We start from the raw sequence: 21,541 nt of genomic DNA on the forward strand, positions 1-21,541 counted from the left end.
GTTTTCGACCAGGGGCCTTACCTGGCTCTGTAGTACCCGTATTTTGGTGGTGTTTGATGATGCAGTGGACGGTTGACTTGGGTAAGTTCAGTCGGCGCCCTATTTCCCGTTCACTGAGTCCATCCCGTTGCAACTCCACCACTCTTCTCCTCACGGTGTTGTCAATAGGGTTGCCCCTGGCCATGGTGATGATGCACTGCGGTTCCTCGGTGCACAGCACGTGCTTATATATGGCGGACTCCCTTATCGTGTCCGTGACGTCATGCTTCCGTCGAATGCGCCACTATCTGGAATTTTCCGTATGGGTCTGGTGCCTGGTCGAAGTTCAATGTCACGCGTATAGTTCCCCGTTTTCGTTCTTTACGTGACCTTGGGTGCAACATGCTGGGATCACGATTCTTGCCTGCTCACACACCTCCTCTTACACACATGTGTCACTTCTGCGGGTCACCCATTCCACCGCCTATGCCTCTGTGCATTTCATCACGTACTCCTTTCTGGTCGAACTTCATTGTCACCAAGGTTGTATATCATACACAAGAAATGCACAATATTCAATCACATTGCCTATAGTACATTTCACCCCTCGCCAAAGCAATGACACTCCCCTTCTTTCCCAACACTAGCGAGCTGTTGACCTTTGATGCAGTTGCAAAGGGAATTTGCATGATGACATCAAATTCACAGATTTCTGTCTAAATGGGAGGTCACAACAGGGACAGTGAAGGTACAGATAAAGAAGTTCTAAAAATTATTAATTTAAATTCTAAGCAGCTACTTAGACTTCCGCTCATAAACAAGATGAGCGAATGTAATAGATGGTGTTCATGTTCTGTGGATTTGTCTGTACACTGACCTGAAAAACCTGGGAAACCTGGAATTAGCCTGGAATGTACTTTTGTACCTGGATAACCTGGAAAAAGCCTGGAACTTAATCAGAAACCTGGATTTTTCTCAAAGTTACCATTTTCACTACATATGTCCACTTCACTTAGGGGCTTATGTTTTGTGAGTACGTGGATGGCGACCAAATCCTCTGCTTCTATGGAACAGGTGGCTGGCACATCATCGTCTGAACCTGTTGTTACGGAAGAGAGTGACAATGCTACTAGCCCAGCAGAAACTACTGGTGAGTTGAAAAAGTACATAATCAAAGATCAAGTGGCGAAAGCTGAAATAATTTGGACCTTAAAGTTACAACTCAATCGTCTGCCAGAAGCCAAGGTAGTGCTACCGAATTATTTCCCTTAATGTTTCCTGATTCTGAAGAAAATGCAGTTACACAAAGACAAAATAGGTTATGTTACCACTTTTTGTGGTCCGTATTTCCAGCAGACATTACTTCATGACCTATGCAAGTGTGACTACTTCGCAGTGTCTCTGGACGAAAGCCTAAAAAGAATCTCTCAGAAAAACCAAATGGACTTAGCAGTTCGTTTCTGGAACAGTGAAGCAAATGAAGTGTCGACGCGATATTTAACGTCAGTATTCCTTGGTCATTGTACTGCTCAAGATTTTCTGAATGCATTTTTAAACACTTTGAAGGAAAAGGGTCTCGATAATTCTAAGTTACTACAAGTTTCTCTTGATGGTCCCAATGTTAATTTGAAATTTCTCAGCGACTTGAAGACCTTTCTAAGTGGAGAATATGGTGATGGTCCACGGATCTTGGAAACAGGAACATGATCGTTACATATTGTTAATTGGGCTTTCAAGACTGTGCACAACAAAGCTGGTTGGAAAATAACGGAGCTTTTGAGATCATTGTACTACTTATTCAAGGACTTTCCATCTAGAAGGGCAGACTTCATTACAGCCTCAAGAACACAGGCAATCATGCAATGCTCATGATTCCTGCCTGCCTTAAAAATTTATGTCGATGCAGTGAAAACAAAACCACCTGGAACATCAAACTCTAGTAAAGTCAAGACCCACATCAGTGACGTACTTTTACCTGCAAGATTGGGGTTCCTTTCTTCTATATCTGTAGAGCTAGAAGAATTCATCGTAAAGTACCAGACAGACAGTCCACTGCTTCCGTTTCTTTGGAATGATTTAAACACTTTGAAATGGAGTTTGTTAAGCTGCTTCATAAAAGGAGGTATTTTAAAGGGTGCAGCTACATCACAGAGTTTGCTCTCATTAGATGTTTATGATAAGGAAATCTTAAAACCAGTTAAGTTAGTTGATCTTGGATTTTCTGCAGCTACATGTCTTAAAGGAGTTAAGGATATTGAAGTTCTCAGTTTTAATAAAGGAGAATGCAGAATTTTTTTTCAAGAACTGTGCAAAAAGCTTATGCAGAAATGCCCGTTGAAGTTCAAAGTTATGAGAGGCGCCAATTGCTTATCACTAGAAACTATGGTCAATGAAACCCTTCGACAGTCACGAATCACACTTGCTCTTGAGACATTTGTAAAAAAGCAGCAAATGGCACCTGTAGTTGCTGACACGGTTAAACAAGAGTATTTAAAGTTGTGATCGAATCCTGAAATAACACAAAAGTTGTTAAATTTCAGTGAGAAAGACAAGAGATTAGATTCTTCCCTACATGATTTGTTCATCAAGGAAGGCGTTTCTAGTGCTTTTAACACGTTCATTCATAAAATTTGTGTTCTTTTTCACAGCAACGCTGCAGTAGAAAGGAGCTTCTCCGTTAACAAAGAGTGCTTTGTGGAAAATCTACAAGACGAGAGCTTGGTTGCTTAAAGAAGTGTGTTAGATGCTGTACATGCTGCTGGAGGAATATCCAATGTTAATATCACGAAGAGCATGCTTCATTATGTAAGAAATGCATCAAGGAGGAGGAATGAGTATTTGAAAGACTGTAGTGAAAAAGAAGTCAGACAATCTCAAGAAAAGAAAAGCCTTAAAGAGAAAAAAAAAATGCTAGAAAAAAAGGAAATGGCTGCTGGCTGATGCTGAAGCTGAAGCAGTTGCTCTGGGTGAAGAAGCAAAGAAGTTAGAAGCCATGTTGAACTCTAAAGTATAAAAATCAAGATTATTAGGTTTTGTTCTGCAATTTGTTATTTGCCTTACACAGTGTGTGAATATGTATGAGAATATATGCTTTCATTTATAGCTGCTGGTAATATTTTTAAATGTCAAGAAAAGAAGGAAAGTTATGCTAGAAGATGTTGTACTCAAAGAACTTCAATCTGAACACATTGTTTTTTGTTACTTACAGAATTATTGTACAAGCGCGAAGTACATTTTGTATGAGTATATTTTATGAATAAATTTGTATGAGTATGAGTAAATTTTGTAAAAATAAAGTAACTTGCCATCCAAGAAGAATATGCAGTAACATGTAATTATATAAATTAACATATGCTTATAATTTAAATTAATAATTTTTAGAACTTTTGTAGTAAAAACAAAATATAAAAAATATACTACTACCAAGGAATATGGCCTTCTGGTAGGGGTTATTAACAATAACAACTTTTCTTTATTTAAAGGAAAATAGACCTGGAAAATAATATAAATAGACCTGGACAAATCTGCAAAAAACCTGGAATTGAAAAACAGACATTTAGTAGACACCCTGTTAAAGTTGTGAGCTGTTTACATTTTCACTCTTCACTGGAAACAAATTACAAAATAGTTTTACCTAATGTCAAGGGGCGCTGATGGCAGTGCCAAGGGAGCTGACGGCAATTCCAGGAGGGGCTCAGCCCCCCCCCCCCCCGGCCCCTGCCTGGCTATGGGCCTGCATGATAGGAGCATTATTACTATTAAAAACAATACCAGATATTCTTGTAAACAAAATCCAGAAAGAAAATGTTACAACATAAAACCAATTAATTGCTAAGGCTTTGCAAACATATAATTTCATGTGCCAATTGCAAAGTCTTTTTCAGGCATATTTTCCAGTCACTAAATTGGGATACCACAGAAAGTATCAAGCGATATTTAAAATCTGCAAAGTATTTATACTCATGGCACAAACATGCTTCAAAATTCACTTTGAATAAAGAAATAAAAATGCTATGTTACTAACACATTTTTTAAATTGTAACATTAATCTTAACGTTAAGAGCTCATAAGTTTCCCAAAAAATAACCAGAAAAGAAGAAACCTAACCTTCACAAATTCTTTCCAGGGATGGGACAAAATAATCTTGACAAACCAGAGCAAGTAGCAGGAAGAAATACAAGGTGATAAGAATGTGTAATATAAAACCTCCATGCTGCCTTTGTTCATATGTCAATAAATCTGAAGGAAATTCATCTGTGGCTGGGGGAGTGCAATTCCTATGCCACTCTAACAGTTGACGACCTGCAACAAAAAGAAAAATTTTGAAAACTGCCTTTCAATTGTGGAAACCATAAAATGTTTATACAGGGTGTTTCCAGGCTGATGATACAAACTTTCAGGGATGATGGACAAGGGCACATGTATCAATTTGAGATAAGGAACCCTGGTCCAGAAACGACTTAGTCGAAAGTTATAAGTGAAAATCGGTGTATGAAGATGTAATACTTTTATTACCAGCACAAGTTTCACAAGCTGCTACATTCACAAGAGTTGTTCAAAGTGGCATCCCCCAGCTTCACTGCAGGCATGACATCATCGCACAAAGTTCTGGCATACCCATTGGAACAACCCCGGGGTCACAGGCAGCGAGAATTCTTGCCAGGAGATCCTCTTCAGTCTCGACAGGTGTCTCGCCAGAACTTTGTGCGACGATGCCAAGCCTGCAGCAAAGCTGGGGGACACCACTTTGAACAACTGTTGTGAATGTAGTAGCTTGTGAAACTTGTGCAGGTAATAAAAGTATTACATCTTCATACACCGATTTTCGCTTATAACTTTCAACTAAGTCGTTTCCGGACCAGGGTTCCTTATCTCAAATTGATACATCTGCCCTTCTCCATCATCCCTGAAAGTTTGTATCATTAGCCCGGAAACACCCTGTATATGTATTTCTGCATAAGAAGAAAATATTTGGTAAAAATGATAACTATTTTGGCATTGTGAAGTATTTTCAGAACTAAGGTTTCTACAATTGGGGACAACATCAGAATATCCTGTCATATATCTCCTTAAGGTAGTAATTATAGAGCAACAGTATATCTTATAATCAAAGGTTGGATTTAGAGGGGGAGCAACTCCATTCTTGATTCTCTCATAAGACAAAAGGATGAACACTTAATCTAAAAGTAAGTAAAATATAGCATACAAACACACAAAGGCAGGAATCTATACTCCATCCACTGTGCTTACCTATTGGTTATTTCTTAACATAACCATAGTCATGTAATTCATCTGTTAAATCCTACAACTTTACTATAGTAGCTTACTTACATAAGCTTTCGACTCACATAGTAGACACATTGGGACATTGTCCCAATAATTTGAAGCTAGTGATTCTTATACTGACTGACAATGTCCAATCTCAAGTAATGCATGGGCCCAGAAACAAATTAAGATTATTACTACTAGAATCTGACCCTCGTGTCTCTGCCGCAAGCTGTGCAACACAATGCGAGAACCAGTGTTGCTAATGGAACAGATGGAAAAATCACTATACAGTGTGACGAAGTACATAAAATTGGATAGCTCTATCTAACGTTGAGTTTTAATCACCATACATTATACCTAGACCTTGGATTTTTAGGTTCTAAAAAGTGCGCTTTTAGGTTCCTAAAATAGGCTCTAAAAATCCTAAAATAGGTCCTAAAATCTAAATTAGGCTAAAAAAATCCTGAAGTAGGTTCAAGAAACTTAAAATAGTTCAAAATTCCTGAAAAATACTGATTAGGTATGGTCACTGGCAATGAAAATGCGATACTTATATCCTGAAATATGCACTGTCTTGCATAATGTTATGTGTGTTGCCTAATCCTACAGCAATGGCAGAACTTACCATTGGAAATTTCCTATTAAAATCCACTCTTCGCCGCATAGTTAGGCAATAATCTTTTTTCATGTTATCCACAGTCAAACTCCGCAATTTTGTCTGTGAGGATCATCTTATATACTGAAAATAATCTTTCAACAAAAACATAGTCAGTGATGCAAACTTCAATGCTGAAATGTCAGTTTGCAAGGCGTCAATGCCACAAAGCACCGAAGTGACGTGAAAGTGAGCAAGACCACACAGATCAGACCACTTTGGATTGTACAGGTAACAGTGGCACCAGACATTTTGCTTTGTTTAGAGCTTTGAAAAATCACCATGGACTTGGAGGAAGGAAAATCAACAGAGAGAATGTTTCAAACATATTCGTCATTGAATTTTTTCATGACCAAACAAAGCAAATGCCTGTGTGACATAAAATCCTGTAAAACCTTCAAAAATATATAAAAACCTAAAAAAAGGGCTTGATTTAGGTGCATAAACCTAAAATAGGTTCTAACAAGCAAAATAGTTTTTTTAGGCACTATAAAACTTCAGGTGTTGTGTTTCTTAATGGAACACTGACATAACTTATTATTTCTTACATACTTGTAAAGGCAAAAAGAGGTTAAAAACTCAAAATCCGAGGTCTAATTATAACCAGGGCTGGGATTAATATGTGCTAACAAGTGGCTTTATACCAGGTGGTTATAATTAAAGTGACGGTGTTCAGAGTGGTACAGCACGGGCTGTAATGAGAGTAGCAGTCTGAAACTTCGTAGATATGATAATGAAGCAATGCGCTCGCGAATTATGCCAAAAAAAAAATAGTTCCAATTCTCGCCACCAGGGTAAAAAACGGCGCTGTAAGCAGTCAAAACGTGGAATTTTCCATAACTCTGACGTCAAAGTCGGTGAAATTGCCTAACCATTGTGTGAGCTCCCTGGTTGTTGTTGGTGACGCTTGTTGCTTTTTCCTTTAGTAATGTTCATGTAATTCGAATAGTGAAATTGTAGCGATATTTTATTACAAAGAGTATTGTTTTCTGCGATTTATAGTGTTTTTCCTGTAACTATACCAAGTTTTGACTGCTTACAGCGCCATTTTTTACCCTGGTGGCGAGAATTGGAACTATTTTTTTTTTCATAATTCGCGAGCGCATTGCTTCATTAGCATATCTACGAAGTTTCAGACTGCTACTCTCATTACAGCCCGTGCTATACCACTCTGAACACCGTCACTTTAATTATAACCACCTTGTATGTACATACATATGGACTAAAACTTCGCTAAATATAGACTAACACATGCATAAAAATACCCAAAATGATGTAAAGAAGACTTCTTCATAGTGATTCATTATTTATGTGATTTCAAATAAAGTATACAATGTATTATTTTTCCATTGCATTAATGGATCTGATGGCATTTTAACTGTTTACTACCAATTCACTGGCAGACAGGGGCAATTATGATGGGTAGTGCCAACATGATCAAGTAAAAAAAAAAAAACTCCACAATGCCCTGCCCCCTCCTTGAGGTTGTGCCACTAGCCAAGGTGTTTGTCCTCGTTTGGTAACGTGGAAAACAACCTGTGTTTAAGTAATAACGTACTAATCCAATTCATCTTCACTCACTAATCTATCTTTATACACTACAGGACACTTCCCTAAAAATATAACAATTACAAGAGGAAAGGAAAAACAAATCCTATCACCTTCTCCTCCCCCATGCACACGTATCCTAACTGGATGTCGAAAATATATTTGTTATGAAAAGCAATTGTCGAGGTGCAAAAGGAAACTTGCATCATCATAGGATATTTTAAAAAAAGTCTGGATGGCACTGTTGGTGCATCTATCTAAAGGGTGACAAGAAATAACCCCTACAAAGTTTGGCGTATCCTGCCAAAAATGTAGTGTATCGTAGCCAAATAATTGTTGTATTATTGGATTCTCCATAGTCTTTTGTAACTGTACTTGTTGTTTCGGCTTCATAACGATTACAGTCTTTGTGTTTCAGACTGTCAACCAAACGCAGTGCAATTTTTTAACTGTGGCGTCAGGGAAAGCGTCAATGTGAAATTGTTCGTTTGCTGGGTGTTCCAAAAATGACAGTCTCAGATGCAGTTCGGCGATTCAAGGAGCTCAGCCATGAAGGCGACCGTCCCGGAAGAGGAAGAAAGCCTACCTTCAACACGTCCCAGAACCGCAAGATCATCAAAAAGCGAGTTCAGCGAAATCCGAGGGTCTCCATGAGAAAAGTCGCCCGTGAGATCGGGATCAACCGCGAATTGGTGCGGCAAATGGCGAAAAAGAACCTCAACCTCAAGGCGTACAAGCTCCAAAAAGTTCAACTTCTCACGGACGAAATCAAGCGCCTGAGACTCAAAAGATGCCGCCCTCTGAAGTGCCGGGCTGCAGGTCAGCAATGGGAGCGCATTCTTTTCACAGACGAGAAGCTGTTCACCGTGGAGCAGGCGCACAACCACCAAAACAACAGGACCTGGTCTGCAGAGGCTCCCAGTACCTCAGCCATCGTCCAACACTGCCAAAATCCGCAGTCGGTCATGGTGTGGGGCGGAATTTGCGCAAGCGCAAGACGACCCTGGTTTTCGTGGATCAAGGGGTCAAAAGCAACCAAGAAATGTACCGCCGCAACATTCTCGAGAACGTTGTCCTTCCGGGGGACCAGCAGCACTTCGGCGATACACAATGGACATTCCAGCAAGTATCCGCTCCGGCCCACAGGACGAAAATGACGCAAGCGTGATGCAGAACCCATTTTCCGGACTTCATCGCATCGACGGAATGGCCGCCCTACTCGCCGGACCTCAACCCAATGGACTACAGTCTGTGGTCAATTTTGGAGGCCAGGGTATGTGCTAAATGCCACCACAGTTTGGAGTCGCTGAAGCAATTGCTGCGTCATGAGTGGAACCGATTGTCGCCCGAGGACCTGCGGCCCATTGCCCAAAATTTCAAAGCCCGTTTGGACCTCTGTACCGCCGCCCAGGGAGGCCACTTCGAAACCAGTTGAACATCTTGTTCCTAAGGTCCCATGTCATTGTTCTTCTGTGTTGTTTTGCTCAATTGTTTCGGTTTAATAACTTTATGATCACAAACATTAGTACGGGTTATTTCTTGTCACCCGATATTATCAAAAATGTTCATTTTACTTTGGAAAAATATTAGGTTCGTTTCTCCAAAAGTAGGCAGAAATTACTTCCCCAACGGGTCTTACAAACCAGTCGTATTTAGAGACTTTTTTTCTGAAGGTGGCAACTGTGTCGTGTCAACACTGTGAAAGTTCCCTCGCCAGGCCAGGCTAAGACTGGCACGGTTTCTTGTGGGCTAACCCGACCCCTGCCACTTTGTTGTCGGCTCATGGTGGAAATGTTCCTTGCTGAGACTTCTTCAACCCTCTGCACGTGTGTCAACTTGGAACATTATTAGGCCAGCTCTTCAGCGGCACGAACTGTTGCCTCGTTAGGGTATGCACGAAACAGCTGGTGATGCAGTGAGGAGGTAGGGACGGTCGTCACGTCAGCTTGACCGATTGCAAAATTTGAATCTCCTTGTCTGTAAACTATCAATGTATTCATTTAACTTTACTTGGCAACGTATGAATTTCTTCTGAGGGTAGTGCCATGGCACGGCAGCCCAACCCCTTGAGCCGCCGCTGCTAACACATGCATAAAATAACCCAAAATTATGTAAAGAAGACTTCTTCATAGTGATTCATTATTTATGTGATTTCAAATACAGTATACAATGTATTATTTTTTCCATTGCATTAATGGATCTGATGGCATTTTAACTGTTTACTCCCAATAAGCCCATCTATACTGGTACTGGAACTGCAACGACATGTGATACACGACTGACACTACCACTGGTTTGAGAACTAATATCCTGCACTGCGAACGTGTTAAACCTCGGCAATTGAACCACAAACACTCCTCCTTAAGCATTATTATTGCCTCTCTGTGATGGGCGACAGTCGGCTACCTTTGTTGTACATTTACAAATGATGCCGGCTTCCGCAACAATAATAAGAATAACAAGAAAAGAATAACAAGTATATTTATTGCCACCAGATGATAAGCCGCACAGCTTTTTCTTGTGTTATGAACTTGTCACCCATCAAAGCATGCCAATTTTAACAAAGAAAACAATATGCATCACATTAAGCAGTAATTCCTACAAGATCACGTGCCGGAGCCGAGAGTTGAAATGCTCATGCATCCACATAATTCATTTCTTTTGAGCAATTCTAAAGTGATGAAATATGAACAATTGTACTGGAGGCATTATGGAATTTAATGTTCACTAACCAAACACATGCACTTTCACGTACACACGCTATACATGCACACAACGTCAAACCGCTCAAGTACTTAAAATAATATTATGGTGTTCCCAATCCAACAAAACTCACCGTTACTTTGTATTTATCCTTCCGTGATAGAAATAGTGCTTCATTACTACAGTTGCCAACACTAGTTACTAACTAGCCAATGAAAATGCAATGCATAAAAGAAGCAACCATTACGTCACGCTATATTGCCACATTAATGTCTCTGTCGAACGGTGTGAACCATGAGCTGGAGAGCTATTCAATTGTTTTCAATTATGTTTGCACGAGTCTGTCCAGGAACAGAATGAGAATTGGCAACAATTGCAAAGGTGGGCGAACAGGGTAGAACACGTGATGCTGAGAGGGAGGGAGACGAAAATTGGGATCTGCGCTATGGCAGAGACTGGTGTGTCGGCCTCTACAACTGCTGCTGCTGAGTAGAACATATTAGTATTGTTGTATCGCTTTACCATATAAACTATTTTCCTAAGCTCAACATATGTGTGGGAAAGATACCATCAGGGTCAACCAATGCAATTTATTTCAAGCCACATGCATTTTCTTACATTGTCTTCATTGTTGCAGTGGATGGAGATTAGTAAACTCAACACATCCGTGAAGTGGAATGTTAATTTGACAGCAGATAAAAATAACTATGAGCATCTTCTACTTTAGAGAAGATGAAAACTCTTCAAATGATAAAAAGATAAACGAAAGTCTCTTAGCATATTTACTCTCATCACTCTAGACTTTGCTATCCTTTATCTGGAGTGGTATTACTGAACATTCTTTTTTCACATCTTGGGCTCCTGAGTAACATTGTTTCAATGACTTCAACCTCTTGGAGTTTCCAACTCAAAAGACATGAATTCTCAGAGAAGTAGTCTTGAGCAAGTGAAAGTTACAGAGTTACATGAATGCATTCCTAGACATGAAGGGGAGAACCAATCTCTACTTGCTTTATGGTCATTGACAACTTACTGTCAATAAGTCTTGCAGCTATTTTCATCTAAGGTTCTTTCAGGCTATCGACCAGGTGATCAACTCACCTTCTCGATAGCCTGAGAGTATATTTTCACTTATTGTTAGTCAATGCAAGCATACAAGATCAGCCCGATATTCTCACATATATACAAACAGTAGGGCCTCCCTGATGGCATAGTGGTAATGTCGTCTGCTGCAGGGGTGTACATTCAGGGCTATCTAGGCTATCTGCGATGCCCTGACTTAGTGACCAAAATACAGAAAACAATATCTATCAGAAATGTGCATAAAATTGTTCATTTCAGTAAGAGGATGAACCTGATTTCCTAGGAGCTGGCACCTTCATTTCTTAGGAGTTGGAAACATTGCCCAGTTTCTTTGAATTTGCAAGGTGGCTCACGGGCAACTCCATGGGGTGACAGGCAAACGTGACAGGGCTATCTTGAGGATCACCCGATCAGTGTTGTAAACCAATTTTTCCCAGCATGTAATTTCACCAGGAACGAGGAATTGTGGAGCCAAACTGTTAAAGGAGAGGGAAGAGGGTTGGATATGGCGGAAAAATTCCCTCTCAACTTCCTCAACAGTTTGGGTCAATGTTGCAAACCAATTTTTCCCAGCATGTAATTTTTCCAGAAATGGGGAGTTTTGAAGCCAAATTATTGCAGGCAAGGGGAAAGTGTGGCATATGGCATGGACAAGAACATTGAACACTTGCAGATGAGTTGAAAAAGAGGTCGTTGAACTTCAAACAACTAAAGTTACAGTGGGGAGTAGAAAATTGTTGGCTGACCGGGAGTGGTTTATGAGTGCATCAAGAAATTATTGAAATGACAAGGACCAGTTCTAGTCTAGATTGCATCGAGTGGTCTTTAAGGGTTCCTTGGTATGTGGAATTTATTTAGAGGCAGCATGTGAATGGATTGTATTTTTGTGAATGATACATGCTGTGTTGTGTAGTGAACTGAAATGAGGGACATAATTAACAAGCTGTCTATTCGGCTTACGTATGACGATAAGCTCCAAATCGTTGCGGATTTCTCTTTTATGCCCACTTTATGCACAGATAAGCTAATGGGGATAGGATCTACAGTTAAAGTGGTATCCAAACCATAGGTCTGCCCCCCTAATCACGGACATTTGCAGATTTTTTCCATGAAGGGACAAGCAAGGTATTTTTCCATGGGGCATATTACCTGGATATAATGGTGTTGTTCTATCAAAAAACACCACTTGAATTTGAAAATATCGCATTCCTGCGTCCCCATTACATAATAATTAATGTAAACTATACTGTGACTGAAATCAAATTATACGTGTGAAATATATAGTTTTAGGTTGACATTCGTTTTCTAAGGGCAATGTCTGCTTTTTTTTACAGTCTTGTCAAGTTCAGAGCCATAGCTAGGGGCGGTGAGAGTTGTCTCTGGGTGCCGAACGATCTGAATGAGAAAAATTGTAAGAGAGAATGCCATGGCATCCCATGAATTTTTTGCGCCCTATGAAATCAATGCTGTTTTCAATTTGCATAAATTTGGATCAAAAAATTTTCTTCCTTACTTTGCTTGCATTACATTGTTTTGTGTAATGCATTGTAAATTACTGGATAGAGAATTAAGAAAAACTAAGTACTTCAGATAGTTGCTGCTGTAACAGTCTGGTTTTGGAGGAAAAGGAGCGTGCATATATCAAAGACAATTTATATAAACTTTGCTGTTGGTTTGTTATGGGGCGGATGAATTGATTATGTAATGTATTTATATAATATGTTACACACGCATGCACGCACACACACACTCAGTCGGGGAAAAATATCATTTTATGTCACTCTTTTAGTTTTATTGGTGAACTTTCATCAAGGCTTTTGCCTCCCCCCCATAATCAGAGGGTCTGCGCATGCCTATGATCCAAACCACCATGTATAGAACCCGGAACTACTTAGTTTGAAGGAAACGACATTACCACTGCACCAACAAGAAGACCACAAACTTCAAGTCGTGAAAATAGGTAGGTAGAAGTTCTATATTTATTCTCGTATATAGCCCTACATAAATATTTCACAATATGGGCCTCTTATTTATGCAAATGAGAATGAAATTCTTTCCTTACTGACATGGTGTACATTTTCATATTTTATTTATGAGGTATATATTGTTAATCACTTCAAACCCCCACCCCAAATGAACTAAAAAAAACAACATCCCCACCAGCAAATTTTTGTCCATTCGAACACTATGATATGGTGTGATAGCCCAGGTTTTGAACCCAATATATGCCACTGGTCTGCTGGTATTCAAGGGGTCCCAGGTTTGATACCCAGTGGAGGTATTCAGACAGATAGTTGGCTCACAGGTGTATGGTTCGAGTATATCGGAAACAGTTGAACTTGTGGCTGTTCCCGTACCATGGTATCAAGGTTGTATGAAAACTGGGTTAACCATAGACAGACATCCAGCAAAAGATCATATACCATTGATCTGAGAGGAAAGCATCAGGTGTCATGTTTGATATTGAAGCAAGGATGCATCAACTGGTGTTCAACGGCAAGAACGGTTACCTTGTTAACTTGACATCATGGCAAACAGCATGGTCAATGGACCATGGACACATGAAAGGATGTCATTTGTGGTGATGAGTCCTATGTCCTGTTGAATCCTACAGATGGCCGGGTCTGCAGCTGGTATAAATAGCATGAAGCTGCATCCTGTTGTTGCACCTTTAGGGATCAACAGGTCAATGATAAAAGCATTGTCCTGGCATACTTCGGGATGCTTGAATGTTGAATGCTACAGGAATCTGTTAGCTTACCCATATCTCCAGGAGGTCTTTTCTGACCACAGTGCCATGTTTCAGCAGGAAAACATACCATGTCATTGGATTCAGGTTACTACTGAGTGATTGGAGGAACATGAAAATGAATTCTCCACATTGCCTTGGTAGTCCAGTCCCTGGCCATAAGTCCTGCAGAAATTTTGAGGTGGACGAGTTTTCTCTTTTGATCCTTCATTTCTAATCCTGTGGGGTTTTTGAATGAAAGGATGAAATGACTACACAAATACATTGCTAGTGTGCTACACAATCATGTACTACCAGGTGTTTTGCTGCAATTGTAGTGTATTGCCTCTGTGTCGTCATAAATCCAAGATGGCCAAGATGGTCATAGAAAACTTGGGCCTGGGGGTGCCAGATGTCTACCCAAGATTATTTCCTTTCTTTAGGCATGTCCTAATAGGATCAAAAGAGAAAACTTGTCAACCTCAAAATTTCTGCGGGACTTATGGCCAGGGACTGGATTATGGCTTCCAAAGTCACCTGACTGTTCACTGTTCACTCCCATTGAACATTTCTGTGAAATGCTAGAATAGGCTGTGAGATCTGCACACACTAACCCATAAAATCTGTTGGAATTGACGGAGCTGGTGCAAAAAGCATGGGTACCAAAGGCAAGAGTCTAATCATTTGGCTATGTGGAACATTCATCTTAAATATAGCATTAGGTATTGGGAAGAAAGTAATGTGCAATTCTCTTTATCTTGAACCAAATGTTCCCTTAATCAATAAATCTGTTGCAATATGATGTAGTATTAAAACAATTCTTGACAAATTATTTCTGACTAAGTTATTTCCAACAGTATTGTAGGAATTTTTTTCATTTGAGGTTCGCTTAAAAAAATCTCTCTCTCTCTCTCTCTCTGTAACCCTCCCTCACGCATGCACACACACGAGATGATTAGAAATAACTTCTCCCTGTTATTTATGGAACTTGCAAAATTTCTATGCTTCCACTAGGAAAACATTATCCATATATTTTTTAAAACTGCCATTTTTCTAAATACCGGTGTAACCTATATAAGCTAGAGCATGTTCTCAGTTTATTGATTTGACTTCTTCATTTATTTACCTTTCAAATGAGATCAGAATGTGTTCTCTAGTTTCAAGCGATTCGGAAATTCATATTTCTTGAAATCTCTTACACAAAAATACACAAAAATCACTATATTGGAAACATGCCAGATTATATGTATTGCTAATAATATTTCCTATTACTTTGGTGAAATAATGTGGCCGCAGAAAGAAAGTTTTATATTACTAAAATCTACTGCATGCACTTGTCAAGATAAGAGTGTCTGTTTCATAACAGAACAAGCAGAAGACGATTAAGTAGATAACAGCTAAATGGGCCTCGTCCACTTATCGCAATCATGTTTATCATACTAGGTGAAGTGGATTACATCAGACACTCCATATGGAAATGCATAATACTTGTAGTAGAGACAAGGCCAAAGGAAGAAGGGGACGACAACGTGGGCCACAAATCCCTCCAACACAGGCTGGCCCACTTTGTCAATAAGTAATAGGCAAATTTCGCGATTAAAATAAAATGAAAGGGTATAGATATTGATGAATATTAATTTTCCTTTGAAAATATTTAACTCATCCAATAGCCCACCCACAACAGGAAGTACTGGTTTGTAGAAACATTTACATCAAGAATTTTGTTGTTGTTGTTTTTATTATTATAAATATAAGGCTGTTTCACATACGTGGATAGTCGGTGTAGGCACATAGTGGTTCGCAGTGGTGAAGTGTGCCCATGATTTTCGTCGGAAGGGGGGTGAGGTGACGCATACTTTTTTTAGTAGTCAGTTCTCATTTTGCCGCCTTTTCCTGCCTTTGACATTCTTCTTCTTCTTAATACTGGGTCAAAGGGGGAGGGTTATGGCCCCACTTAGGCACGTCACTGGTTGTTCGGATTCCACTTTAAACTACAGGTCCAGTCCCGATTAGCCTTTCTGTGCATAAAGTGGTCTTAAAACCAAACTCGAAGTAGAGAAGAACGATAGTGAAAATTAGTGCTTCAGGTTGTGGATTATGTGCTAACAGGGAGATTGGGACCCAATCTTCGATTTAAAATAAAAGTATGTTGAAAAATTGTCAAAAAAATACTAAATTTACAACTTGCAAAGTCACCTGTAATACAAATGTATCACCTAGATCATGAAATACTTATTCCGTACAATGCATTATGTGTGCAACACACAACTCCATGGCCCGGGTTTGATACCCGGTGGAGGCACATAGTGGTTCTGATTCAACTTTAAACTGTAGGTGCAGTCCCGATTAGCCTTACTGTGCATAAAGTGGACTTAATACACCAACTCAATCAATCAATCAATCAAATCTCCACGGCTGAGAGCGAAATTTCTGCTATAGCCGTAGAGTTAGGCAACACGCACCGCATTGCAGAGAAGAGAACATTTCAGGAAGTAGGAGATGACTGTACAGTCCGAGAAAGATGTATCTGAGTCTCGTGATGTAGGGGTCTGTAATGCCTTAGCAATAATATTCCATGGTGGTCTTAGAGCTTATGGTCTAGAGACAACCCAAATAACAAAATTTTCACTTAGGTTTGCTTGGTGGATCTGGGTTCACGGGAAGGATTGAGTATGATAGCATGAGCCACAGCCACAACAAACAACAGCTGGATGCTACGAGGCCTTCAGAAGAAAGTTTCAGGAACTAGTTTAATAACAAGAGCTACTCGTAAGGAAATGTTATCTTGATTGATAGAGTCATGTCATTGTCAAATAGGTTCACTGAAATTGTGGTTTAGATTGAATCATCATCACACCTCTTTTCCTTTCTGTAGACTCATCAGCGATGAAATACTAGAAAACCTATTCTTTTTTCTTTCAGAAAGAATTTTGTCATTTGCGATGTAGTAGTGCTATTTTTATAATTTTATACAATAATATTTGTTTTTATTTCGTTCGCGTATTTAATAGATATCTATGTGTATGTGGCAACCCTGAAATTGAGCATAACTCTACAGGCAACCCACCAACGTCTTGTGTAAATTGGGTTGCCTAGTTTAAAATGTCGTTGTCCTAAAACTTTTGAGAGGCACTGTAGAAGTTTTGTTTGGCACAAAGTGGACGTAAATACAAATCCATCCACCCTTTAGTAACACAATTCCCAGCGGGGCGGGGGAGGTCGTTGAACATGTGTCCGCTCCATGAACTGGTTGCTGCCTGCCAGCAGTGTGTGGGAGCAGGAGGTTTAGATTTTCTAACTGATTTGTTCACTACATAACATGCTAATCAAGTTGGGTCCGCTCCATGCCCTGTTCGCTCCATGAACTGTCCGCTAACAGGACAGCTCCGGCATATTGTCCCCACAGATGAAATAGAAGTAAAGATCTGGAGATATGAGTACTTTATTTTTATTTCCTCTCAAATCCTCCCAGAAGGAACGTTTCCAGATTTTGCCTGATTTTACAACCACGCCGAAGTGTCAACAAATTTAGTAGTGTGTTTGGTACTATTATAAACCCGAGAAAGTATGAGCCCCTCTCAGGCAGATTTGGCTACACTTAAAACTAGCTCAAGATGTGCATATGAGCTTATTGCTCAAGTGTGGTACTCTGTCTAACCCAAGATTTTTGTAAAAATGCTCTCGGGAATTTCCCGTGAAAGTATGACCCCCCTCAGATTGATTTGCCTACACTTACAAAAGCTACATCTGCCAGCTTGTTGTCCATAAGCTTGTCAAAAATATGCCCCTCTTGATATTGTTTTGCCCACACTTAAAACTAGGGCAAAGAGCCACCTACACCCACCCACACCTACACACACACACACACACACACACACACACACACACCATCACACACACACACACACACACACACACACACACACACACACACACACATGTTTACTTCTGGTTTATTTCTCTTGCATCATGTTGTGCAACAAATTATTATCCAATATTATGCAACAAATTATAAGGCAAGAGCTCTTGCATCATGTTGTGCAACAAATTATTACCCAATATTATGCAACAAATTATAAGGCAAAAGCTCTTGCGTCATGTTGTGCAACAAATTATTACCCAATATTATGCAACAAATTATGATGCAAAAGCTCTTGCATCATGTTGTGCAACAAATTATTACCCAATATTATGCAACAAATTATGATGCAAGAGCTTTTGCATCAAATCTGCTATATTTTTGTTGCATAATATTGGGTAATAATTTGTTGCACAACATGATGCAAGAGCTTTTGCATTACATATCAGTTAGTATTGTGAGAGTGGCTGAGGAGTACAGATGTGTTGTTGCAGTACTCCTCTTATTTTTTAAAAAAAAACACAAAAATATAGCAGATTTATATACATTGAATTATAGGTTTGTTTGATTTAATATACAGAATTTTCTAATATATTGAACAAAGGGTTTATATCTGCCCCAGTTTGTTATACATGATACATGGTATTAGGTCATTGCCTTTCTAGGACATGCCTGTGTAGACATGCATTTGTGCTAGGGCAGTGCTTCTGTACTTATTCTACCTTTGTGCATGTAGGCTATCAGCTTTATACAACCTGTTATAGGTTTATTAAGTATAGAGTTTTGATTTGAAGCCCAAGAAATTTTATATAATAAACCAACAACAAAGCCAAAATTATTAAGACACTAAGTATATACACTAAATATACAAAGCACACTGATGAACCCAACTGATATTTTTTATTAAGCATAGAATTTTGATTTGAATCCCAAGAAATATATATAATAAACCAACAACAAAAATGCCAAATCAAAAATATTGTAATCAATGCAATAAGAATATATCCAGCCCCAATTGGGCTAAGCACCAAAAGAATTGTAATCCAGATAAATGCAGAACTCCCACAAAAATATGCCCAAAATGCCATAGAAAATATAGCATGGAATATTTCACATATAAACATATGGGTACTTGTTCTGCACAGTCATCAATATTGCCCCCACAACCATCTACATCTGGTCTGAAAAGGAAGCTTGAAACACCTGTTAATGCTAGACCAGCAAAGCAGCCACGCTATGAACCCATCCATAGCAGTTTTGCTGGCCAACTTAGGGATCACCGTTTTGTATCAGAGCCAAGATGTGATATTAAGATTTTTTTGAACAGTGTAAATCCTTAAATCCTGATGTGCAGGCAATTCTAAATGCACAAAATGGCTCTTATAAGCTGTCCCTCAAATTGTTTACACAATATAAGAAACCAAATGGCACAAAATTTACACAGCCCCACATAACAGAAACTGTAGCTGTATATTCAAATGCAAATTTAGACAAAATAATAAGCAGTTTGATAGAGCAATTGAATATTAAACACTCTGAATTTGCAGCAAAAGAGTCAGGATGGAGCCTATGCGGATCTCCACACAAGCTCTATGTTAATATTTCTGAATTCAGCCCATTACAAGGATCTACATATCTGCCATTACCTGCCAATATTAAAAACAAAAGAGCCGTGGTTAACATAGAAAATAATGATGAGAAATGCTTTTTGTGGTGTATTTTAGCTGCTTTGTTTCCCGTTTTAAGGCATCCTGAGAGAATAAGTTATTATAAACAGCATGAAAATTATTTTGATGATGCTATGGAGGGCTTAAAATATCCAATGTCAGTTCAGAATATTGATAAATTTGAAAAAAAAAGGCCAGGGATATCAATGGTAAACAATTATCTATTAATGTATATATTTGTTCTACTGGCCGTGGCAATTGCTTGATAGCACCTCTCAGAATCAGTACACTTGATGATGATTCTGCTCTTCCGATTGATCTGCTCTTAATTGAAGGGGATGACACATGCCATTACACTCTAATACACAGTCTTGAAGCTTTAGTCAGAAAACAACAAGGCAAATCCAATACAATATTCAAGTTGTGCAGAAGATGTTTGACTGTATTTGATGGTAGAAAAATGGTGAATGGGGTTCGGGAAGTGAATGCAGAAATTGCTAACAACAAGTTAATTGAGCATCTAAAATACTGTGGCAACCATAAACCTGTTCATATGGTGATGCCTAGTCCAAGTGAAAATGCCAAATTCAAAAAATTTGAAGCCTTGTTGGAACACCCAGCATATATAGTCTGTGATTTTAAATCAAATCTCAAACCCCTTGCATTCTGCAGCCCAGATCCTGATGAACCTTCAATTACACCATACCAGTTACATGAGCCTTCTAGTTTTTATTATGTTGTTGTACAGGATGGTGTTGTTAGTAAAGAAGATTTATACATGGGATCAGATGCCATCAAAAAATTTGCACATAGAATAGAAAATCAGTGCCATGACATAGCATCTAATATCTTATTAAAATCAAAACCCATGATGCCTTTAACAGAGGAACAGATTGAAGATTTCAACAATGCAGAAAAATGCCCGGTATGTGATTCTGAATTTTCAGATACAAATATCAAGGTGCATCACCATTCTCATACAGATGGTAAATTCAAAATGGCCCTGTGTAATAGCTGTAATATTAAGATCCAGAGACCAAAATTTGTCCCTATATTTTGCCATGGTGCATCTAATTATGATTTTCATCATTTGATCAGGTACGAGGGGTTTGAGAAGCAGAATTTAAATATTTTAGCAGAAAATAATGAGAAACATATAGCTATTAGCAAGATAATTAAAGTTAATGGTGTTCCTATTCACTTAAGATTTCTTGATTCCTACAGAATTCTGTCGGCTAGCCTGGCTACACTGGCCACTCAATTATCTGATGATCAATTCAAAATCACATGTGCTTTGTTTCCAAATCAGGACCTGAAATTAATTAGGTGGAAGGGTGTATACCCATATGATTATGTTACAGATTTTTCTAAATTTAATGAGTGTTCTCTGCCACCAAAACAAGCATTCTACAGCAAACTCAGGGCATCTGGAATTACTGATGATGATTATCACCATGCCCAGTTGATGTGGAACAATTTAAAATGCCAGACATTTGGTGATTATCACAAGGCATATTTAAAACTTGATGTCACTCTCTTAGCTGATATACTTCAGGCATTTAGAAAATCATCGATGGAAAATTATAAGCTCGATCCAATGTATTTCTACAGTGCTCCAGGCCTAGCATGGTCTGCAATGTTTTTAAACACTAAAATGCAATTGGATCTGATCCAAGATCAAGATATGTATCTGTTTATGGAACAATGTATAAGAGGAGGCATGGTGCAATGTTCTCAGAGATATGCCAGAGCAAATAACAAATATATTCCTGATTATGATCCAGCACTGCCATTAAATTATATACTGTATGTAGATGCCAACAGCCTGTATGGTTATGCTATGATGGATAAACTGCCATATGCAGGGCTTGAGTGGGTTGAAGATTTCAATATTGAAGATCTTCAGGATTTTGATGACAGTGACTATGGTCTATTCTTAGAGGTTGATCTGACAATTCCTGATGATTTACACAACAAATTTTCTGATCTGCCCCCAATTCCTGAGGTTGAGTGTTCACCTGGCTTTAAACAGAAGAAGCTAATGATGTCTC

General features: G+C 39.0%; 1 protein-coding gene across 1 annotated transcript in view; it reads right to left on the reverse strand.

Annotated features, from left to right (window-relative positions):
- Positions 1–21,541, reverse strand: part of LOC145986435 (sodium/potassium/calcium exchanger 4-like) — a 73,420-nt gene that overhangs the window by 24,987 nt on the left and 26,892 nt on the right. Inside the window, exon 2 of the mRNA XM_083120452.1 lies at positions 4,087–4,281. Coding sequence (XP_082976578.1) covers positions 4,087–4,281 — 195 coding nt within the window. The remainder of the gene's footprint in view (positions 1–4,086; positions 4,282–21,541) is intronic.

This window comes from Lepisma saccharinum, chromosome 4 (assembly GCF_977018435.1).
Source record: "Lepisma saccharinum chromosome 4, izLepSacc3.1, whole genome shotgun sequence".
In the NCBI taxonomy this organism is placed as follows: domain Eukaryota; kingdom Metazoa; phylum Arthropoda; class Insecta; order Zygentoma; family Lepismatidae; genus Lepisma; species Lepisma saccharinum.